At 62.1% G+C, this 21,804-nt stretch overlaps 1 protein-coding gene across 2 annotated transcripts; it reads right to left on the reverse strand.

Annotated features, from left to right (window-relative positions):
* Positions 1 to 1,108: 1,108 nt before the first annotated feature.
* Positions 1,109 to 20,370, reverse strand: SP1 (Sp1 transcription factor). 2 transcript variants are annotated; one of them, XM_059871961.1, is made up of 6 exons: positions 20,294 to 20,370; positions 19,152 to 19,246; positions 17,050 to 18,556; positions 7,341 to 7,509; positions 3,770 to 3,969; positions 1,109 to 1,489 (listed from the first exon to the last, which is right to left on the reverse strand). In XM_059871961.1, the coding sequence occupies exons 1-6, from the start codon at positions 20,298 to 20,300 to the stop codon at positions 1,173 to 1,175; spliced, it is 2,295 nt and encodes a 764-aa protein (XP_059727944.1). In that variant the 5' UTR covers positions 20,301 to 20,370; the 3' UTR covers positions 1,109 to 1,172. The 2 variants fall into 2 exon arrangements, with proteins under 2 accessions (XP_059727944.1, XP_059727945.1); XM_059871962.1 differs by lacking the exon at positions 20,294 to 20,370 and adding an exon at positions 19,686 to 19,830.
* Between the last annotated feature and the right edge of the window lie 1,434 nt (positions 20,371 to 21,804).

Genomic DNA, 21,804 nt, shown 5'->3' on the forward strand with positions numbered 1-21,804 from the left:
TTTTGGGGACCCACTCCCCACACCCCACAGCCCCTGGGGATGTGGCTGGGGCAGGAAGAGGAGGGTGTGGGAGGAAGAACGGAAAGGACCGAGCCCTCCCACGCCGGGAGGAGCAGGATCCTGGAAAACCCTTTTTGGGGTTATTTTTTTTTTTCCTCCAAGCTGTCCCTATTTCCAGCACCCTTTTTTTTTTTTTTTTTTTTGTCAGGAGCCACCTCCATCCAGCAGTGCCACAACAAAACCCTCGAGTGTCCCTCGTGTCCCCCTCGCTCCAGACCGGCTGAGCTCCACAGATTCTCCTTTTCCCGATTATTACTATTATTATTAATTCCAATGCTGGCTGTAATTTAAAAAAAAAAAAATCAACTTTTCCCCCCCGAGGAGGCTCCAGTTGTTCCCCCCCCCAGGGCTGCATCCACGACCTTCCCATGGAGCAACTCCACTCCCACGGGACAGGGAGCCTCGCCGAGAAAACGGCTGGAAAAAAACCAAGATCCGAGAAAAAAAAAATAAAAACAACACCTGCCGAGGCAGGGGAGGGCAGTGGGAGTCCAAGGGTGAAAAATCCAGCGGGATCTCCCCCCGAGAATGCCAAAGGAATTACAGAGTCACCTCAAAGCAAAGCGCCGACGGCCCGGGGAGGGGGTTCTGATGGGAGAGGGGGGCCAGGGAGGGGAGGGGAGCTCGGGCATCGTCCGAGGCGCCCCAGAGGGGCCGACCTGCTCCAGGATAAGGCATCAAAGGGACCACGCCATGGTCACAGCAACATCTCTCCTCTCTCAAACGAACACATTTTATATTTTTATATATATAATAATAATATAGAATCTTTTCTCTTCTTTTTTTTTTTTTTTTTTTTTGCTTTTTTGTTTTTTTTTGTGGTTGGGTTTTTTTTTTTCCTGTTGTTTTGTTGGTATTTCTGTCATCGGGTTTGGTTTTTTTTTTTTGCTTTTTTTTTGTTTTTTTTTTTGCTAAAAGGACCAAGGCATGACGACGCCAAGGTGGGGAGGCAGGAAAGGGGAAGGGACACGGGGAGGAAAAAAAGGACAAAAAAAAAAGAGAGGAGGAGGTGGGGGGGAGGAAAAAAAAAAAAAAAATCAAGCCAAAATTAAAAAATATATATATATAGCTCTGGCCTTCAGGTGGAGGTGGTGCTGGAGGTGCCATCCCCCTCAGAAGCCGTTGCCGCTGATGTTGATGGACTGCAGGTCGGCCACCTGCATGACGTTGATGCCACTGCTGGCCAGGCGGGCGATGCCCTCGGGGCAGATGGCCTCCATGGCCACCATGTTGGTGGCGATCAGCGCCGAGGGCGTGGCGCCGCCGTTGCCCTCGGCCGCGGCCGCCGTGTCCATGGGGACGGCCGAGACGTTCATGGCCACGCTGGCGGCGCCGCCCTTCTTGTTCTGGTGGGTCTTGATGTGCTTGGAGAGGTGGTCGCTGCGCATGAAGCGTTTGGGGCACTCGGGGCAGGCGAACTTCTTCTCTCCTGGGGGAGGGAGAGGGGGGTGAGGGAGGGGAGAAGGTGGGATTGGGGAGGGGGTCCTGCCCGTGACAGGGGTCAGGCCCTGGAGCGAAGGCCAACGCTGCAGGAGGTTGGAATTTTGGGAATAGTTTGGGAAAAGGTGAGAATGCTCAGGCTCTGGAGGGGCTCTCACCCCAAGAGCTCAAAGCCAATGCTGCAGAGGTTGGAATTTTGGGAATAGTTTGGGACCTTGGGAAAAGATTCCTCCCAAAGAGACTCTTGGGGCTCTCACCCCAAGAGCTCAAGGCCAACCCTCCAGGAGGTTGGAATTTTGGGAATAGTTTGGGAAAAGGTGAGAATGGTCAGGCTCTGGAGGGGCTCTCACCCCAAGAGCTCAAAGCCAATGCTGCAGAGGTTGGAATTTTGGGAATAGTTTGGGACCTTGGGAAAAGATTCCTCCCAAAGAGACTCTTGGGGCTCTCACCCCAAGAGCTCAAGGCCAACCCTCCAGGAGGTTGGAATTTTGGGAATAGTTTGGGAAAAGGTGAGAATGGTCAGGCTCTGGAGGGGCTCTCACCCCAAGAGCTCAAAGCCAACGCTCCAGGCGGTTGGAATTTTGGGAATAGTTTGGGAAAAGGTTCCTCCCCAAGAGAATGCTCAGGCTCTGGAGGGCTCTCACCCCAAGAGCTCAAAGCCAACGCTCCAGGCGGTTGGAATTTTGGGAATAGTTTGGGAAAAGGTTCCTCCCCAAGAGAATGCTCAGGCTCTGGAGGGGCTCTCAGCCCCAAGAGCTCAAGGCCAATGCTCCAGGATGTTGGAATTTTGGGAAGTTTGTGACCTGGGGAAAAGATTCCTCCCTGTGAGAATGTTCAGGCTCTGGAGGGGCTCTCACCCCAAGAGCTCAAGGCCAACGCTGCAGAGGTTGGAATTTTGGGAATAGTTTGGGAAAAGGTTCCTTCCTGTGAGAATGGTCAGGCTCTGGAGGGGCTCTCACCCCAAGAGCTCAAAGCCAACGCTGCAGAGGTTGGAATTTTGGGAATAGTTTGGGAAAAGGTGAGAATGTTCAGGCTCTGGAGGGGCTCTCACCCCAAGAGCTCAAAGCCAACGCTGCAGGACGTTGGAATTTTGGGAATAGTTTGGGAAAAGATTCCTCCCCATGAGAATCTTGGGGCTCTCACCCCAAGAGCTCAAGGCCAACGCTCCAGGAGGCTGGAATTTTGGGAATAGTTTGGGAAAAGGTGAGAATGCTCAGGCTCTGGAGGGGCTCTGAGCCCCAAGAGCTCAAGGCCAACGCTGCAGAGGTTGGAATTTTGGGAATAGTTTGGGAAAAGGTTCCTCCCCACAAGAATCTTGGGGCTCTCACCCCAAGAGCTCAAGGCCAACGCTGCAGGAGGTTGGAATTTTGGAAGTTTGGGACCTTAGGAAAAGGTTCCTCCCCACGAGAATCTTGGGGCTCTCACCCCAAGAGCTCAAGGCCAACGCTCCAGGAGGTTGGAATTTTGGGAATAGTTTGGGACCTTGGGAAAAAGTTCCTCCCCAAGAGAATCTTGGGGCTCTCACCCCAAGAGCTCAAGGCCAACGCTGCAGAGGTTGGAATTTTGGGAATAGTTTGGGAAAAGGTTCCTCCCTGTGAGAATGCTCAGGCTTTGAAGGGGCTCTCAGACCCAGGAGCTCAAACCCACTGCAATTTCAGCTCCAGGGACCCCTGAGGCCACCCCAGAGCCCCCCAGGTGCCCCAGGACCCCAGCCCCACCTGTGTGGGGCTCAAACCCACTGCAATTTCAGCTCCATGGACCCCGGAGTCCACCCCAGAGACCCCCAGGTGCCCCAGGACCCCAGCCCCACCTGTGTGGGGCTCAAAGCCACTGCAATTTCAGCTGTAGGGATCCCTGAGACCACCCCAGAGCCCCCCAGGTGCCCCAGCCCCACCTGTGTGGAGCTCAAACCCACTGCAATTTCAGCAGTGGGGGTCCCTGAGGCCACCCCAGAGCCCCCAGGTGCCCCAGGACCCCAGCCCCACCTGTGTGGGGCTCAAGGCCAATGTTTTGAATGAATTTCAGCAGTGGGGGTCCCTGAGGCCACCCCAGAGCCCCCCAGGCACCCCAGGTGCCCAGCCCCACCTGTGTGGGGCTCAAACCCACTGCAATTTCAGCTCCAGGGCTCCCTGAGGCCACCCCAGAGCCCCCCAGGTGCCCCAGGTGCCCAGCCCCACCTGTGTGGAGCACAAACCCACTGCAATTTCAGCTCCAAGGACCCCTGAGGCCACCCCAGAGCCCCCCAGGTGCCCCAGGACCCCAGCCCCACCTGTGTGCGTGCGCTTGTGCCGCTGCAGCTCGTCGGAGCGGGTGAAGCGCTTCCCGCAGAGCACCCAGGTGCAGATGAAGGGCCTCTCCCCCGTGTGCCACCGCAGGTGCGCCCGCAGGTGAGAGGTCTTCCCGTACACCTTGCCGCAGCCCGGCACGTGGCAGATGTGCTGCTTCTTTTTGCCTGGATCCCCAGAGCTCCTGCAAGAAGGGAAGGGTTAAAGGTGAGGGAATTGCAGGTGAGATGGGCTGGAGGGTGTGGAGCTGCTGGGCTGGGGGATGATGGGTTTGGGGTGAGGATCAGCTGGGTTTGGGGTGAGGATCAGCTGGGTTTGGGGTGAGGATCAGTTGGGTTTGGGGTGAGGATCAGTCGGGTTTGGGGTGAGGATCAGTTGGGTTTGGGGTGAGGATCAGTTGGGTTTGGGGTGAGGAGCTGCTGGGTTGGGGTGAGGAGCTGCTGGGTTGGGGTGAGGAGCTGCTGGGTTTGGGGTTGATGGGTTTGGGGTGAGGATCAGCCGGGTTTGGGGTGAGGATCAGTCGGGTTTGGGGTGAGGATCAGCCAGGTTTGGGGTGAGGATCAGCTGGGTTTGGGGTGAGGATCAGTCAGGTTTGGGGTGAGGATCAGCTGGGTTTGGGGTGAGGATCAGTCAGGTTTGGGGTGAGGATCAGCCGGGTTTGGGGTGAGGATCAGCCGGGTTTGGGGTGAGGATCAGCTGGGTTTGGGGTGAGGATCAGCTGGGTTTGGGGTGAGGATCAGTCAGGTTTGGGGTGAGGATCAGCTGGGTTTGGGGTGAGGATCAGCCGGGTTTGGGGTGAGGATCAGTCAGGTTTGGGGTGAGGATCAGTCAGGTTTGGGGTGAGGAGCTGCTGGGTTGGGGGATGATGGGTTTGGGGAGAGGATGAGCCAGGTTTGGGGTGAGGATCAGCCGGGTTTGGGGTGAGCAGCTGCTGGGTTGGGGGTGAAGATCAGTTGGGTTTGGGGTGAGGAGCTGCTGGGTTGGGGGTTGATGGGTTTGGGGTGAGGATCAGTCAGGTTTGGGGTGAGGTTCGCTCATGTTTGGGGTGAGGATCAGCTGGGTTTGGGGTGAGGATCAGCCAGGTTTGGGGTGAGGATCAGCCAGGTTTGGGGTGAGGAGCTGCTGGGCTGGGGGATGATGGGTTTGGGGTGAGGATCAGTCAGGTTTGGGGTGAGGATCAGTCGGGTTTGGGGTGAGGATCAGCCAGGTTTGGGGTGAGGATCAGTCAGATTTGGGGTGAGGATCAGCTGGGTTTGGGGTGAGGATCAGCCAGGTTTGGGGTGAGGATCAGCCAGGTTTGGGGTGAGGATCAGCCGGGTTTGGGGTGAGGATCAGTTGGGTTTGGGGTGAGGATCAGCCAGGTTTGGGGTGCGGATCAGTTGGGTTTGGGGTGAGGATCAGTTGGGTTTGGGGTGAGGATCAGCCAGGTTTGGGGTGAGGATCAGCCAGGTTTGGGGTGAGGATCAGTTGGGTTTGGGGTGAGGATCAGTCAGGTTTGGGGTGAGGATCAGTCGGGTTTGGGGTGAGGATCAGCCAGGTTTGGGGTGAGGATCAGTCAGGTTTGGGGTGAGCTTCAGTCAGGTTTGGGGTGAGGATCAGTTGGGTTTGGGGTGAGGATCAGCCAGGTTTGGGGTGAGGATCAGCCAGGTTTGGGGTGAGGATCAGTTGGGTTTGGGGTGAGGATCAGCCAGGTTTGGGGTGAGGATCAGCCAGGTTTGGGGTGAGGATCAGTTGGGTTTGGGGTGAGGATCAGCCAGGTTTGGGGTGAGGATCAGTCGGGTTTGGGGTGAGGATCAGTCGGGTTTGGGGTGAAGTTCAGTTGGGTTTGGGGTGAGGATCAGCCAGGTTTGGGGTGAGGATCAGTCAGGTTTGGGGTGAGGAGCTGCCGGGTTGGGAGTTGATGGGTTTGGGGTGAGGATCAGCCGGGTTTGGGGTGAGGATCAGTCAGGTTTGGGGTGAGGATCAGTTGGGTTTGGGGTGAGGATCAGTCAGGTTTGGGGTGAGGTTCAGTTGGGTTTGGGGTGAGGTTCAGCCAGGTTTGGGGTGAGGTTCAGCCAGTTTTGGGGTGAGGATTAGTCAGGTTTGGGGTGAGGATCAGTTGGGTTTGGGGTGAGGATCAGTCGGGTTTGGGGTGAGGATCAGCCAGGTTTGGGGTGAGGATCAGCCAGGTTTGGGGTGAGGATCAGTCAGGTTTGGGGTGAGGTTCAGTTGGGTTTGGGGTGAGGTTCAGTCAGGTTTGGGGTGAGGTTCAGTCAGGTTTGGGGTGAGGATCAGTCAGGTTTGGGGTGAGGATCAGTCGGGTTTGGGGTGAGGATCAGTCGGGTTGGGGTGAGGATCAGCCAGGTTTAGGGTGAGGATCAGTCAGGTTTGTGGTGAGGATCAGTCAGGTTTGGGGTGAGGAGCTGCTGGGTTGGGGGTTGATGGGTTTGGGGTGAGGTTCAGTCGGGTTAGGGGTGATGATCAGCTGGGTTTGGGGTGAGGATCAGTTGGGTTTGGGGTGAGGATCAGCCGGGTTTGGGGTGAGGATCAGCCAGGTTTGGGGTGAGGATCAGCCAGGTTTGGGGTGAGGATCAGCCAGGTTTGGGGTGAGGATCAGTCAGGTTTGGGGTGAGGTTCACTCAGGTTTGGGGTGAGGATCAGCCAGGTTTGGGGTGAGGATCAGTCGGGTTTGGGGTGAGGATCAGCTGGGTTTGGGGTGAGGATCAGTCAGGTTTGGGGTGAGGTTCAGCCGGGTTTGGGGTGAGGATCAGCTGGGTTTGGGGTGAGGATCAGTTGGGTTTGGGGTGAGGATCAGTCAGGTTTGGGGTGAGGATCAGCTGGGTTTGGGGTGAGGATGAGCCGAGTTTGGGGTGAGGATCAGTCGGGTTTGGGGTGAGGATCAGCTGGGTTTGGGGTGAGGATCAGTCAGGCTGGGGGGGAGGATCAGTCAGGTTTGGGGTGAGGATCAGTCAGGTTTGGGGTGAGGATCAGTCAGATTTGGGGTGAGGATCAGCTGGGTTTGGGGGGAGGACCAGTCAGGTTTGGGGTGAGGATCAGTCGGGTTTGGGGTGAGGATCAGTCGGGTTTGGGGTGAGGATCAGCCAGGTTTGAGGTGAGGATCAGTCGGGTTTGGGGTGAGGATCAGTCAGGTTTGGGGTGAGGTTCACTCAGGTTTGGGGTGAGGTTCACTCAGGTTTGGGGTGAGGATCAGCCGGGTTTGGGGTGAGGTTCACTCAGGTTGGGGGTGAGGATCAGCTGGGTTTGGGGTGAGGATCAGTGGGGTTTGGGGTGAGCTTCAGTTGGTTTGGGGGTGAGGATCAGCTGGGTGGAGAGCCAGGTCCTGCCCTAGGCTCACAACAGCTCCATGGGACACGGGGAATTGGGTCTGGAATCTGGGAAAGCTCCTGGAGGTGCCCAGGTGGCCACGTGGCACCTGGGGACATGGGGGTGGCCTTGCCAGGGTGGGGGATCAGCTGGAGCTGATGATCTGAGGGACCCTTCCCAACCCAAAGAACTCCCCAAAACCAAGCCCTCTGGGGGTGCTCCCGGTGGCAGAGCCGTGGGCAGCAGCCTCACCTGCCCTCTCCTTCCTTGCAGTAGGGACAGGTGCAGGCTTCCCTCCGTGTTTTCCGGCCCTGCTGGGGCTGGGGGTCGGGGCTGGTCTCCCCCTCCTCCACGGCCGTGCTCTCATCGCCCAGCCCGTCCCCGCTGCCGCCGTGCAGCCCCAGCTGGGCCCCGTGCTCACCTGCAAGGACACACACGGGGCAGGTTACAGCAGGCTCCTCACCTGCAAGGGAGGCTCTCCTCCTCTGCCAAAGGGGGAATCCCACCCTCTTCCCTCGGCTTTCCTGACATTCCCCAGCCTGGGGCTCTCCCTGGCCTCTCCAGCCCCTGGACCTCCCACATTTCCCTCATTTTAATTTATTCCAGCCCCAAATCCGCCTTTTTCACCCCAATTTCCTCACAGGAAGGACATGCTGTCACCTGGATGTGGCAGGTTTGAGACAAATTCCCTTCTTCACCCCAATTTCCTCACAGGAAGGACATGCTGTCACCTGGATGTGGCAGGTTTGAGACAAATTCCCTTTTTCACCCCAATTTCCTCACGAGGAATCCCAATCTGTGACCCCAGAGTGGCAGGTTTGAGAAGAGCACACCTGGGGTTTTTATCTCATGGCAGGGCTGCTCTCCCAAGGCTGGGAAACGAAGCTCCAGGTGGGAATTATTCCCAAAAAACCCATCTGGGGCTTTTCCTGGTGCTGTTTCCAGTGAGGATGAGGCGACAGGAAGGTCACTGGGGGTGTCCTGGGGCTGCTGGTCACTCGCTGCCCTTCCCCAAGCTGGCACTGCCAAACCCCAGCCCAGGATCCTTCTGGAAAGCCCTGCTGAGAGCAGCACCTCCCTGAGCAGGGAAATTCCCTTTACAGCCCTGCTTTTCCCCGGAGCTCCGAGGCAGGAGGAGCCAGGGGGGGTTGGAGAAGGATCAATTTCAAATTCCCCCGGGAGGCACAGGCTCCTGGAGGTGCCAGGAGGGAGTTTCACAACCCAGAGACCGGGAATGAGGAAGAATTCCTGGCAGGAAGAACCTGCCCAGTCCCTGCTGCTGCTGGTGGTGCCTGGGCAAAGCTCCACGGAGGGACAGGAGCCACCAGAAGAGATCCCTGGGGCTCAGGAGCCACCAGAACAGATCCCTGGGGCTCAGGAGCCACCAGAAAGGATCCCTGGGGTTCAGGAGCCACCAGAACAGAACCCTGGGGCTCATGAGGGGGGTTCAGGAGCCACCAGAACAGATCCCTGGGGTTCAGGAGCCACCAGAACAGATCCCTGGGGCTCAGGAGCCACCAGAACAGATCCCTGGGGCTCAGGAGCCACCAGAACAGATCCCTGGGGCTCAGGAGCCACCAGAACAGATCCCCGGGGTTCAGGAGCCACCAGAACAGATCCCTGGGGCTCAGGAGCCACCAGAACAGATCCCTGGGGCTCAGGAGCCACCAGAATAGATCCCTGGAGTTCAGGAGGGACAGGAGCCACCAGAACAGATCCCTGGGGCTCAGGAGCCACCAGAACAGATCCCTGGGGCTCAGGAGCCACCAGAACAGATCCCTGGGGCTCAGGAGCCACCAGAACAGATCCCTGGGGCTCAGGAGCCACCAGAACAGATCCCTGGGGCTCAGGAGCCACCAGAACAGATCCCTGGGGCTCAGGAGCCACCAGAACAGATCCCTGGGGCTCAGGAGCCACCAGAACAGATCTCTGGGGCTCAGGAGGGACAGGAGCCACCAGAACAGATCCCTGGGGCTCAGGAGGGACAGGAGCCACCAGAACAGATCCCTGGGGCTCAGGAGCCACCAGAAAGGATCCCTGGGGCTCAGGAGCCACCAGAACAGATCCCTGGGGCTCAGGAGCCACCAGAACAGATCCCCGGGGCTCAGGAGCCACCAGAACAGATCCCTGGGGTTCAGGAGCCACCAGAACAGATCCCTGGGGCTCAGCAGCCACCAGAACAGATCCCTGGGGCTCAGGAGCCACCAGAAAGGATCCCTGGGGCTCAGGAGGGACAGGAGCCACCAGAACAGATCCCTGGGGCTCAGGAGCCACCAGAACAGATCCCCGGGCTCAGGAGCCACCAGAACAGATCCCTGGGGCTCAGGAGCCACCAGAACAGATCCCTGGGGCTCAGGAGCCACCAGAACAGATCCCCGGGCTCAGGAGCCACCAGAACAGATCCCTGGGGCTCAGGAGCCACCAGAACAGATCCCTGGGGCTCAGGAGCCACCAGAACAGATCCCTGGGGCTCAGGAGCCACCAGAACAGATCCCTGGGGCTCAGGAGCCACCAGAACAGATCCCTGGGGCTCAGGAGCCACCAGAACAGATCCCTGGGGCTCAGGAGCCACCAGAAAGGATCCCTGGGGCTCAGGAGCCACCAGAACAGATCCCTGGGGTTCAGGAGCCACCAGAAAGGATCCCTGGGGCTCAGGAGCCACCAGAACAGATCCCTGGGGCTCAGGAGCCACCAGAGAGGGTCCCTGGGGCTCAGGAGCCACCAGAACAGATCCCTGGGGCTCAGCAGCCACCAGAACAGATCCCTGGGGCTCAGGAGCCACCAGAAAGGATCCCTGGGGCTCAGGAGCCACCAGAACAGATCCCTGGGGTTCAGCAGCCACCAGAACAGATCCCTGGGGTTCAGGAGCCACCAGAACAGATCCCTGGGGCTCAGGAGCCACCAGAACAGATCCCTGGGGCTCAGGAGCCACCAGAGTGTCCCTGGGGCTCAGGAGCCACCAGAACAGATCCCTGGGGTTCAGGAGCCACCAGAACAGATCCCTGGGGCTCAGCAGCCACCAGAACAGATCCCTGGGGCTCAGGAGGGACAGGAGCCACCAGAACAGATCCCTGGGGCTCAGGAGGGACAGGAGCCACCAGAACAGATCCCTGGGCTCAGGAGGGACAGGAGCCACCAGGAAAGTGAAGCAATCTCCCCTAAAATCCAAGCTGAAGCCTCCCAGCACAGCCTGAGGCCTCCTCCACCACCTGGGAGAAGAGGCAGGAGCAGAGTGGGAGGTTTGCTGCCCCCCAGCCCCCAGGGACAGACAGGACACAGCCCCTGCCACAACGGGGACAGGGCAGGAGCAGCCAGGCTGTCACCAGGGGCTGTCACCAGGGGCTGTCACCTGGCACAGAAGCCCAGGTACCCCGAGGACTGTCCCTTCACCCAGCCTGGGACCAACCCCTGGGCTCTGCCTGTCCCAGCCAGGCCTGGAGAAGGAAACTGTCCCCTCCAAAGGTGACACCATCCTCAGCCTGGCTCTCGGTGCCACATTCCCGAGCTCCCTGCCAGGCTGGGGATTTCAGGAGCTTCCCAGTCCCCCCCTGCAGCTCCTGTGACGTGTCTGCAGTCACAGCCCTGCACGCAGCCAGCCTGGGAGGGGTTTTTAAGCTCCCTAAGCCAGCACCAACAGCTTTGTGCTCCAGCCACGGATTAGAGATTTCCCCGGATGGGATGGGAAGAGCTGCTGGGGGAATTAAAAAAAATAAAATAAAATAAATAAAATAAAAAAAAAGCCAAGAGAAAACACAACTCTTCCTCCAAAAAAAATCTCAAAAGCAGGAGAAAACAGAAAACACGAGTTCTTTCCCCAAAAATACAGCAGGGAGGGGGAGAATCCAGCCAGGATGCCTGGGAATGGCTTCAATCCTCCAAGAGGCAAAAGCCTCCGTGGCATTTTCTGGCCTTTTGGCACTGGGGGAACAGCCCCAAATCCTGCTGCTGGAGATCTGTGGCTGCCTCTCAGCGAGGTCTAAATCCAGGGCAGCAGATCCTGGAGCTGCAGGGATCATCCCAGCCCAGGCAGGAGCTCTGAAATCTCTGGGATACGACAGGAAAAAGTGGGCAGAGAGGAAAATTCACGTTTATCATCCCCCCCAACACACTAAAGCTTCCCTGGAGGCTCCACACTCGGCTCAGCAAAGCCCTCAAAAAATACATTATGAACAGAGCAAGAGGAGGTTTAATCCTTGGAAAAAGCCTGGGGAGAAAGAGGGATTTGGGGAAGGCAGGAGAGGGGAGCTGCCCCTGGTCCAGCTCCACCTCTGAGACCTCCGAGACCCCCCGGGAACGGGGCAGTTTCTGGTGTGCCACTGAAAAACCCCAAACCCCGGAATCTTGGCTGGGACATTCTCTGCAGACAAGGTGCTCCTTGTGCAGGAAAAAGCTGGGGTTTGTTTGCTTTATTTAGCAAACGACCAGGAGGTGAGAAATGCCCGAGAGCAGCTCTCACAGCCAGCCTCAGGCAGGGGAACAGACCCCGTGTTCATTTCGAGGGGAAGAGCTGGAAATAAAACCCAAACCCAACAGACTGGGGCTGATTGTGCAAACTCTGCACCTCTGGCAGCTGTGCCTGGGCACAGGGGAGGGGGGAGAGCTGGCAGCAGGCACCACGTGGCTTCCTGGCACGAGGAAGTTTTCAGGTGAAAAGAAAGAAAAGCAAAACCTGGGGACACGCAGCCCCCAAGCTCTCAGGGTGTGTTCCTTAAAATACCTCCAAAATCCACATTTTCTAGCTCACAACTCGAGTTCTGCCCATTTCCTGCCCGGTTTTTGGGGTCACTGCCCTGCCCAGAACAAACCCCAGCTGCTCCAGACACACCAAAGAGCTGCACAAAGGGACAAAGTGGCTTTGGAACGATGTCCCCTCGGTTTTTTCCCCCATCTGATTCCCTCCCTGGTTTGCAAAACGAGTTAATCTGCACCAGGAGCTCATCCATGCAAATGAGCCAAGCTCTGGCTCAGCAATTCCTTGGAGATCGGGGCCGTGGAGAGGGAACCAGGGGATGGGGCAGGCTGGAAGCCTGCAGCCCAGTGAGTAACTGGGCTTTAATTTGGACTCTGATGACTCCAGAAGCCACTCCTTGGGCAGCTCCTGTAATTGCTGGAGGTTTCTGTGCACCAGGATGAGCGACGCTTCCTTTGGAGAGGGGATAAATTGGGATGGAGTGAGGTGGGCTGTAAAAGGGGACAGGGCTGAGGCAGGGAACCACCTCATCATCCACTCTGCCAGATCCCTGAATCCCCCAGGATTTGCCAAATGCCTCTGTCGTGCTGCAGACTGACAGACAGAGCCCCTCTGCCCTTCAAATCCCCGCCTGAATTGTCCCAAAATTGGGATGAAGCCTCCAGTCCTGCCTTGCCTTGGGTGAGAGCAGCTCACCCTGCTGCACAGGCAGGTCCCACCAAAGCACCCCTGCCATCCAGGCAGAAATCCCAGTGGGAGGGCTGTGGAAGGAGGAAAATGCCTGGCTGAGACAGGGAAGGGCAATTCCCCAGGTGGGGAAGCCCAGCAGGCGCCTCGCTCCTCACCCAGAGGCAGGCTGTGAGCGCCTCTCCCTCACAGCAATCAAGAGTGGAAGCTTTCCTGAGCCTCAAATCCCAGGATGTTGATCCCAAGGAGGAATTGATGCCTGTCTCACCCCCAGGATCTAACCCAGGCATGCTGGGGTGGGCTGGGAGGGGATGAGGAGCCGTCTGGACGCTGCCAGCCATGCTAAGGGGGGAGCCGACGCTCCGGGCAGGAGCCACGCGGAAACTCCCCCAAAGCCGGGAGCCAGGACGTGTCTCCTGAGTGGGGTGATAAGGACGAGGCTCCAGCAGGGCTGGGGCTGGCCCAGATAAAAGGGAGAGGCAGATCAGGGCCCGGCAGACGGGTCTGGAGCCGGGATCTCTCCGGGGAGGAGTCACGGGGTGGGTGTCGCGCACCCGACCCGTCCGACCGGCGCGGCCGCCAGCCCTTCCCAGCCCCGCTGAGCCTGGCCTGGAGCAGCAGCAGGGACAGGAGGAGGAGGAGGAGCAGGGCTGCCCCACGGAGCCCAGGACCCACAGAATGTCCCCACCAAGGGGACTTTGAGTGGGGCAAACCTCACTTGGACAAAGCTGGCAGAACGCAGGCTCTGCCGGGATCGCTCCCCTTCCTCCCAGGCTCTCTGGGGGCTCTGTCAGACCCCAGGGAATGACACGGACACAGGGCTGCCCCACGGAGCCCAGGACCCACAGAATGTCCCCACCAAGGGGACTCTGAGTGGGGCACAACCTCACTTGGACAAAGCTGGCAGAACGCAGGCTCTGCCGGGATCGCTCCCCTTCCTCCCAGGCCAACCCGGGGCTCTCTGGGGGCTCTGTCGGTCCCCAGGGAATGACACGGACACAGGGCTGCCCCACGGAGCCCAGGACCCACAGAATGTCCCCACCAAGGGGACTCTGAGTGGGGCACAACCTCACTTGGACAAAGCTGGCAGAACACAAGCTCTGCCGGGATCGCTCCCCTTCCTCCCAGGCTCTCTGGGGGCTCTCTGGGGGCTCTGTCAGTCCCCAGGGAATGACACGGACACAGGGCTGCCCCACGGAGCCCAGGACCCACAGAATGTCCCCACCAAGGGGACTCTGAGTGGGGCACAACCTCACTTGGACAAAGCTGGCAGAACACAGGCTCTGCCGGGATCGCTCCCCTTCCTCCCAGGCCATCCCGGGGCTCTCTGGGGGCTCTGTTGGTCCCCAGGGAATGACACGGACACAGGAGGTCAGCCCAGGAACCCAGAGGGGATGAGAAGTCCAGCCTGGCTGGGATTCAGAGCAGGAAGTTTCACAATGTGCTGGTTTGTGCCGTGATGTCACGGCTGCGGTGAGACAAACAAGGGCCGCGCGTCACCGGGGCTCGGCTCCCTTCTCCCCTCCCCGTGCCGTGGGGATGCCTCAGCCAGGCCCTGCCACAAAGCTGCCCTTAAAAACCAGCAAACAGGACACAATCAGGGCTTTGTGCCACTCTGGAAGGGCCCTGGAAGGAGCAGGAGCCGGGAGGGGTTGGTGGCACACGTGGCCGAGGGTTCCTGTGCCCACCAGGGACGGTCCTCACTGCTCCACTGCCCCACATCCTCCACCCGAGGAGCTGGAAGGGAGCTCGTGCTGCCCAGAAAATCCCAATCCCACCCAACAGCTCCATCCAGCCCTGGAATCAAACATCCCAAAAGGAGGGATGTCCCCTGAGTGCCCCCAAAACAAGGGGGTTTCATTCCAGTGCTGCCCTCGCTGTTTAGCCAGGTAGGGCTGGGACAGGGACGTGGGGACAGCAGGGCTCTGGCAGGGACAAGGACATGGGGACAGAGCCACTATAAGGACACTGAGCTCAGAAAAGTCCTTCCCTATGGCAAAAAAGAGGAAGAGAAACCCCAATGTCACAAAATCCCCACCATCATCCCCCTCACACAGGATGTCCCCTCCCTGGGCAGGCTGGGGTGACACTGAGGTGGCACTCAGACCCCACCTGAGCCCCAGACCCCGTCCCTCCCACGTGGCAGCGCTGGCAGCAGCCCTGGGAGGGTTTTGGGGTGCTGCCAGCTGAGGAAATCCCCCCTCCCTGGCTCGGGCAGTGCCAGTGGAAGGGCCTGTTTGCCCACATGCCACCCTTGGTAGCCACAGACCTGCCTCTGCTCTCTGCTCCTTCCCAGCCCATGCAGGGAGGAGGAGGAAACAGCCTTTGAGCCACCCCATTAACACAGACCTGCACAGAGCTGGGCTCTGCATCCCACCCAGCAGCAAAAAATTCCAACTTTTAAAGACCTTTTCAGGTGTTGTTTTCTCCCTGAGGGATTTTCCCCCCACCAAAAAACAGGAGAAAACCTCATTGGCAACAGACCCGAGGGGCTGGGAGCCACAGCCCCCCATGCAGGGGGTTCAGGAGGGGACACAGAACCCCCCAGGAGGCCGAGCTGAGCTCTGGGAGGGGCAGGACACGCAGTGCTGCCAGCCCAGGTGGCAGCTGGGGCCACCACAGCCCTGCCTGGGCACCTCCTCCTGACCCAGAACACAGACCCAAGGAAAAGCAGCCCCAGTCCCCTCCCCAGCCAGGGCTCGTTTTCCATCTGCCTGCCCCTGGAAACAGAGGAGCTTTTCCTGCTCCAAAAATCCTTCCCAACTCCTTGCCTGGAGCAGAAAATTCCAGCACACGTGGAGGCTTGGAGAACTCTCAGGGATTTGGGAAGCGTTGGGAGCAAACCCCTCCCTCAAATTCCCACGGGAGAGCTCGGATCCGGAGGGACGCGGGCCTGGGGGGGCTCAGCACCCCTTGGAGGGGGGCTGGTGGTGCCTGGGGGGGACAAAGGGACCCATTGCCACGTCTGAGGGACACGGCCAGAGAAAAGCTGGAGTCAAACCCTGCCCCTGGATGGGAGCCAGGAAGCTCCGAGCTGGCCACAGCTTCCCCATTTCATCTCAGGAGCCTCCTGGACCATCCCACCGAGCTGGGGCTCCCCAAAAAACCGCTCTGAACCCTGCTCTGGCTTTTCTTTTAAAACGTCCCCGTGTCACGGTGACAGTGCCAGCGTCACTCGGGGCTGGGGACAGAGCCAGGAGGCCCCACTGCTGCTGCTGCTGCTGCTGGCGGGGAATTCTCCACGGCAGATCAAGAGCTGAGAGCTGCTGAGCTAAAAAAAAAGGAGGGGAGGAGGAGGAGGAGGAGGAGGAGGAGAAAGAGGAGGAGGAGGAGGCGGTTGCATGGGTGGTCTCTAGAACGTTCCTCCCTGTTCCACCTCCGAGGGCAGAGCCAGGCAGGAATACAGGAACTGGGCTCGCCCATGCCTTTCTCCAGCGCCTTCAAAACAAGGAAGGAGCCCGGGAGCACCGAGGACCGAGCCTGGAAGGAGCCCGGGAGCACCGAGGACCGTGCCCCGGCCGGGCAGGAGCCACCCCTGGCTCGGGGATGGCGGGGAGGGGACCCTGCACGCCCCACGGGTCACACAGGCGAACACACGTGTCCCCTGGGTGCCAGCCCCGCCTGTGGGAGCCCCCCGCGGGTCCCTGGGCTCGGGGAAATCCAAGGATCAGGCTAATCCCGAGGCTAGAGTGACCCGTGGCTGGCCTGCGAGCCAAGCTGCTGTAGCAACAGCCCAAAATAATGCTGCAAAACAAGCCCGGGGGAGCAGCAGCCGCCGCCTCTCGCGAGAGGGAAGCTCGGGCTGGATTGAGCAACATTTTCTGCTGCCTCTCAACTGTGACTAAATCCAGCAACAGCCCCTTTTAGCCAGAGCCAGAACACACACACACAAAAAAAAAAAAAAAAAAAAAGGAAAAAAACCCCAAGGAAAACAGTGGAAAAGCAAGCGGGGAGCGTTCCCAGAGCCGATCCCTTCCGCGGCAGGAGCTGAGCAGGCTCCAGCTCAGCTCCCACGTTCCATGTCCCGCTTTTCCCAGGCTGTGGGACACGGTGGGCTGGGTCCCTGGGGGTCTGAGCAGGGTGCCCGTGCCCACAGGACCGGCTGGGCCACGCTGAGGTCACGCTGTCCCGCGCCAGCACCCAGACACTTAATGAGCCCTTCCTTCCGCCCCTGGGAGGAAATTCCCCGCGGCTCCGTGACTCTGTTTGTTTTCTTGGGCTTTTCAGTTAATCCCTGTGTTTTATGGCCATGACTCCTTACAGGCTCAGCCAAGGAGCCGAGCTACACTTGGGTCCTCAGCCCAGCCCTGACCTGAGACTCCTGGGTGGCCTCCAGGGCAGGACAGTGGCACAAAACCAGGTGTCCCCTTTCTTCTCCACTTCCCCCCCTCCACAGCCACCTCCTCTCTTTCTTTCCAAGACTTAAACTCCCCAAAAAGACCTTTAGCGTCTTCTGGCGATCAAAACACTCCTTCCCCAGGGCCGGCACAAGCCCCACCCTGGCCACCAACACCATTTGACACCAACCACGCCCAGCCCAGCCGGGCCCCGGCGTTTCTCCTTCCCGGGGAGCCGAGCACTCACCGGGGGCGTTGGCGATGGCCAGGGGCAGCCCCTGCAGCTGGTGCACCTGGATCCCGGATGCTCCCAAGGCACTGAGGTTAATAGTCTGGAGGCCCGGCACGGAGGAGAGCTGGGCGGCGTTGACGGTGACGGTGCCGCTGGGCAGGGAGGCGATGGGGGTCAGCGTGGTGCTGGTGCTGCCCGTCTGGCCCAGCGACACGCCCTGCATGGGGGCCAGCGTGATTGTCTGCGCCTGGGGGTTCTGCACCTGCAGGTTCTGCAGCTGGATGGTCTGCCAGCTCACCTGCCCGTTGGGACCCACCGTGGGCGTGCGGATGATGATGGGCCCCGAGTTGGGCACGGCTTGGAGCTGCAGGTTCTGCAAGGTGTCTTGGGAGATGGCTTGAGTGGCAAAGGTCTGGCCGGACAGCGGGGTGGTCTGGAGGGCTTGGATTGTCTGCCCTCCTTGGACCAGCTGCGGCTGGATCAGGATCTGCTGCTGCTGCTGCTGCTGCTGCTGTGACTGCTGACTCTGATCCCCCTCCTTCTGCTGCCCCGGCTGCAGGGCCACCCCCGACACCGGGGTCTGCAGAGAGTCCGAGCTGGGGACGCTGCTGGCCCTCTGGGGGGTCTGTGCCTGCACGTTGGTGCCCACCGTGGCGCTGGTGGAGAAATTCATGACGCCCACGTTACTGGTGGTGGTGGTGGTGGAGTAGCTGTTGGCGTTGGTGAAGAAGGCGCCCGAGCTGGCCTGGGACGTGGCCGTGCTGCCCGAGCTGCTGGCAGCCCCCGAGGTGGCCGGCTGGGAGCTGCTGTCCGGCGAGCCCGAGCTGCTCAGGGTGCCCGTCTGGGACGTGGGGGCCAGGCTGGCGGCCACGCTGTTGACCGGCAGCAGGGTGATGTTGCCGTTCAGGGCCACGGGCACGTTGGCCACGTACTGGGTCTGCCCGGAGAGGCTGTTGTTGGCCAGCCCCACGCCCTGGATGGGCACGGCCTGCTGCAGCAGGTTGGGCATGGCGATGAGGTTGCTGCCGCCCGCGCGGCTGGTGATGATCTGCTGGTTGGAGCCGGGGATGATCTGCAGCTGCCCCGAGGCATCCTGCTGCACGTTCACCTGCGCCGGGGTGGTGGCAAACTGCAGCTGCTGCCCGTCGATGGTCTGGAACTGGGGGATCACCTGGTACTGGATGTTGGGGATGACGCCCGGCAGGCCCGTCAGCACCTGCTGGTTCTGCAGGCCGGACGCCGAGGTGACCACGTAGGGCCCGGTGCTGACCGGGCGGCTCTTGGAGGCGTCGCCGCCGTTGCCGCCGTTGCCGCCCGGCTCCTTGGAGCCCGTGGGGGTGCTGGAGCCCGCCGAGATGATCTGCCAGCCGTTGGCCGACTGGGTGAGCTGGGCGGCGGCCGCGTTCAGGTCCAGCTCGCCGCTCCCGCCCTGCTGGCCCTGGGAGCTGTTGGAGTTCTCATTGGGAGACTCGATGCGGCTGCAGGTGGCTGCCAGCAGGGCCAGCGGGGACGGCTGTGACTCCTGGGGATGAGAGGAGGAGTTACGGGGGTGGGAGGCGGCCCGAGGGGCAGGCCCGGAGTGGGGAAAAAAAAAAAAAAACAAACCCAAACGGGGAAACAATAAAAAAAAAAAAAACTTAATAAGAGAAAACAGGGAGGAGCGTACTCGGAAAAGATAAACACTCCTTCCTGAACAAACCCACCCACAGCCGGAAAAATACAACTGCCAGGCACAAGGCTGTCAGGCCGGGACAGCCTGAACCCACACGGAAAAGCCTTTTGGGAGGGAGCCTGCCTGGGAAAGCCAAGAGAGGAGAGGGCTCCTCCACCCCCAAGCCGGGGAATGCCCCCGAGGCAGGACAAACCCCCAGGAAGGAGGGTCATTCCTGGGCTCCCTGAGCTGGAGGAGGGCCAGGGGGGCCGTGGTGTCACTGGGAGCAGGGGAACTGCTTGTTCCCGAGGAGAGCCGGGGAGGAGGGGAAGCCACGGGCGCTGCTTGGCAGCGCTCACCCTCCTCTTCCTGCCCTGCTGAAACGCTTGCCTGGGCCCAGCAAACAGCTCGGCCCGGGCCTGGACTTTGCCACGGGTTCCGCGGGGCCGATCCTCCCCCCGCTCACCTGGGCCTCCCCACCGCCGGCGCTGCTCGTGCTGCTGGCGTCGCCTTCGCCCTTGTCGGGCTTCACAGCCGACATCTCCTCGGTGCTCTCTTGGTCTGCGCGGGAGGGAAGTGACAGCCCCGGTTAGGGACATTTTGGGGCAGGGCAGCGGCACGAGGCTCGGCAGGGCCGGGCAGGACCCGGAGGGGACACGGCGGGCTGGCTCCGGGGGGACCATGTGCTCCTGGCGCAGCCGGCAAGGGGCTGCGAGGAGCAGGGAGCTGCCAAGGAGGAGCTGGCAGCGGGACAGGGGGGGAGGACCCGGCCCTGCTCCAGGCGCGGCTCCTCCCCAGCCGCTCGGGACACTCCCTGGCCCCCGCCGAGGTGCTCCCCGGGCCTCCCCCTGGCCTCGCCCGGGGGCCGGGGCACACACACCTCCCGCCGGGGCCCCGCGGATCCGCCCCGGGATTCCCCCGCGCGGGTCCGGCCCGCGGGATGCCCTGCCCGGGGCTGCCCCTCCCGCCACCCGCCCGGCGCGGGGGTCCCCGCTCCCACCGAGTCCTTTCTCTCCCAGCGCTCAGGAGCCTCCTCATCCTCAGCCGGCCACCGGGGCAGCGCCCCCCGCTCCTGCCCTTACCCCGAGCACCCCGCACCGGGGGCTGCCCTGGGCAGGGGGCGCTGAGCGCCCCCCGCCCGCCCGCTCCTTCCCACGGCCCTCCCGCACGGCCCCCCCGGCCCCGGCCCCCGCATCCGCCCCCGCAGGGCGCCTTGCCCGGGAACGGGGGAAAGCCCCCCGGTCCCTGCGCTCGCAGCCGCCCACCCCCCCGGCCTCCCCCGCCATCTCCGCGCCCGATCCCCCGGGATCTCGCCCCCCCCCCGCCGCCCCCAGCCCCGATTCCCGGGGCCTCCCCATCACTCCCCGCCGCCCCCTCCTCCGCTCCAGCCCTGCCCGGCGCGGCCGCCGGTCCCTCCCCCGAGGCCTTCCCCCCTCCCCCGGGTCCCTCCCCCGGCAGGTCCCCCCGGCGCGGCGCGGCGAGGCCCGGCCCGGCGGGGCCCGGCCCGGCGGGGCGGGGCCGCCTCTGGCCCCTCCGAGCGGGCGGGCGCCGCCGCCTCTGCGTGTGCCCGGGGCCCCGCGCGGCGCTCGGCCCCGGCCCCGTCCTTACCGCTCATGGTGCCGGGGCCGGGCCGGGCGCGCGGGGCGGGGCGGGGGCGCGGGCGGGCGAGCGGCCGAACCCGCCGGTGCCGCCGAGGGGCTGCGGAGGGAGGGGCCGCGCGCCGCGGCCGCGGCCCCGCGCCCCGCCCCCGCCGCCCCCGCAGCCAATGGGCGCCGCGCGGGCCGCGGAGCGACGGGCGGCGCGGGCAATGGGAAGAGAGGGCGGTGCGGCGCGGGGGGAGAGGAGGGCGGGCGGGCCCCGCCCCCGGCGCCCCGCCCCGTGGGGGAGGGGGAGCGCGGCGGGGCGGCGGCCAATGGGGGCGCGGGGGGGAGGGGGCGGGCGGCGGCTCAGCCAATCGGCGCCCGCGCGGGCTCGCAGGGAGACCCCGTATGGGCGCGGCCGCGGCGGCGCGGGCCGCGGCGTGATGAACGTGAGCTGCCGCCAATGGGGCCCGGCAGGCGGGGAGTGGCGGAAATTGGCAGCTGCCCAGCTCCAACCGGGTGCGCGGGCCGCGCCGCGGGGCGGGAGAGGAGCGGATATTGATGGTAGTGATGACTAATCCCAGAGCGGAGGCGGCAGCCGAGGCTCGGCTCGGAGCCAATCAGCGCGCCGGTCGGTCTCAAACGAGCCAATGGGCTCCTCGGGGAGGCGGGGCCAGCGGCCGGGCTGCGCCCTTGGGGGGACGGCGCGGCGAATGGCGGAGCCGGCGCCATGTTGGGTTCGACTCTCTCAGACCCGGCCGGGCTCCCCCGGGCACTCCTGGGGCTCCTCTCGCCCTCGGTACCGCGGGTTACGTGCAGCTCTTCCCTCCCTGAGTCCCCGTTCCATGCCGCAAGCCGGCTCGGCCGTGTCGCGACTGCCGCCATGGCGGTGCGACACGTCCTCACGGGCCCGCGGCGCTGTGTGAACCCCCAGAGCCCTGTCACGACATCGCCCAGCCCTGTCCCGACACAGCGGCGCCACAGCGGGGAGCCCGGGTCGCCCTCCCCCTGGGAACGGGGCTTGGGGAGTTTGGGGGCGTTGCGGGATTTGGGGGGTTTAGGGCCAAATCCTTTATTTCAAAGCAAAACGAGCGGTGTGGGGGCGAACGGGGACCGCGGCCAGCGACACACCGGGGAGGGGACACCAAGGGACACGCGATGGCGTTGGTTTCGCTTTCCAGCATCAGAACCGCCCCCCCGTCCGTGACCTTCCCATTTCCCGGTGTTTTCGGCCCAATTCCCGCCCCGCAGCACGGGCAGGCCCCGCGGCCTCGCCCCCGCACCCGATGGGGCTTGGGGACATCCTGTCCCTGCCGTGTCCCTGCCCTGTCCTTGTCCTGCTCCCTCCAGACCATTGGGGTCGGTGGGTGTCCCCTCGTCCCCTGCAGTGGTGGCACCTGGGGGCAAAAGGGCCCAGCAGGCCCTGCCCCACGGCTGGGGGACACCGGGACTGTCCCCGTCCTGTCACCAAGGCTGTCCCTGTTCTGTCACCTCCCTGAGCCCCGGGGGCTGCGCGGGGCTGGGCTGGGCTGGGCGGAT

Source organism: Haemorhous mexicanus, chromosome 33, assembly GCF_027477595.1.
Source record: "Haemorhous mexicanus isolate bHaeMex1 chromosome 33, bHaeMex1.pri, whole genome shotgun sequence".
Taxonomy (NCBI): domain Eukaryota; kingdom Metazoa; phylum Chordata; class Aves; order Passeriformes; family Fringillidae; genus Haemorhous; species Haemorhous mexicanus.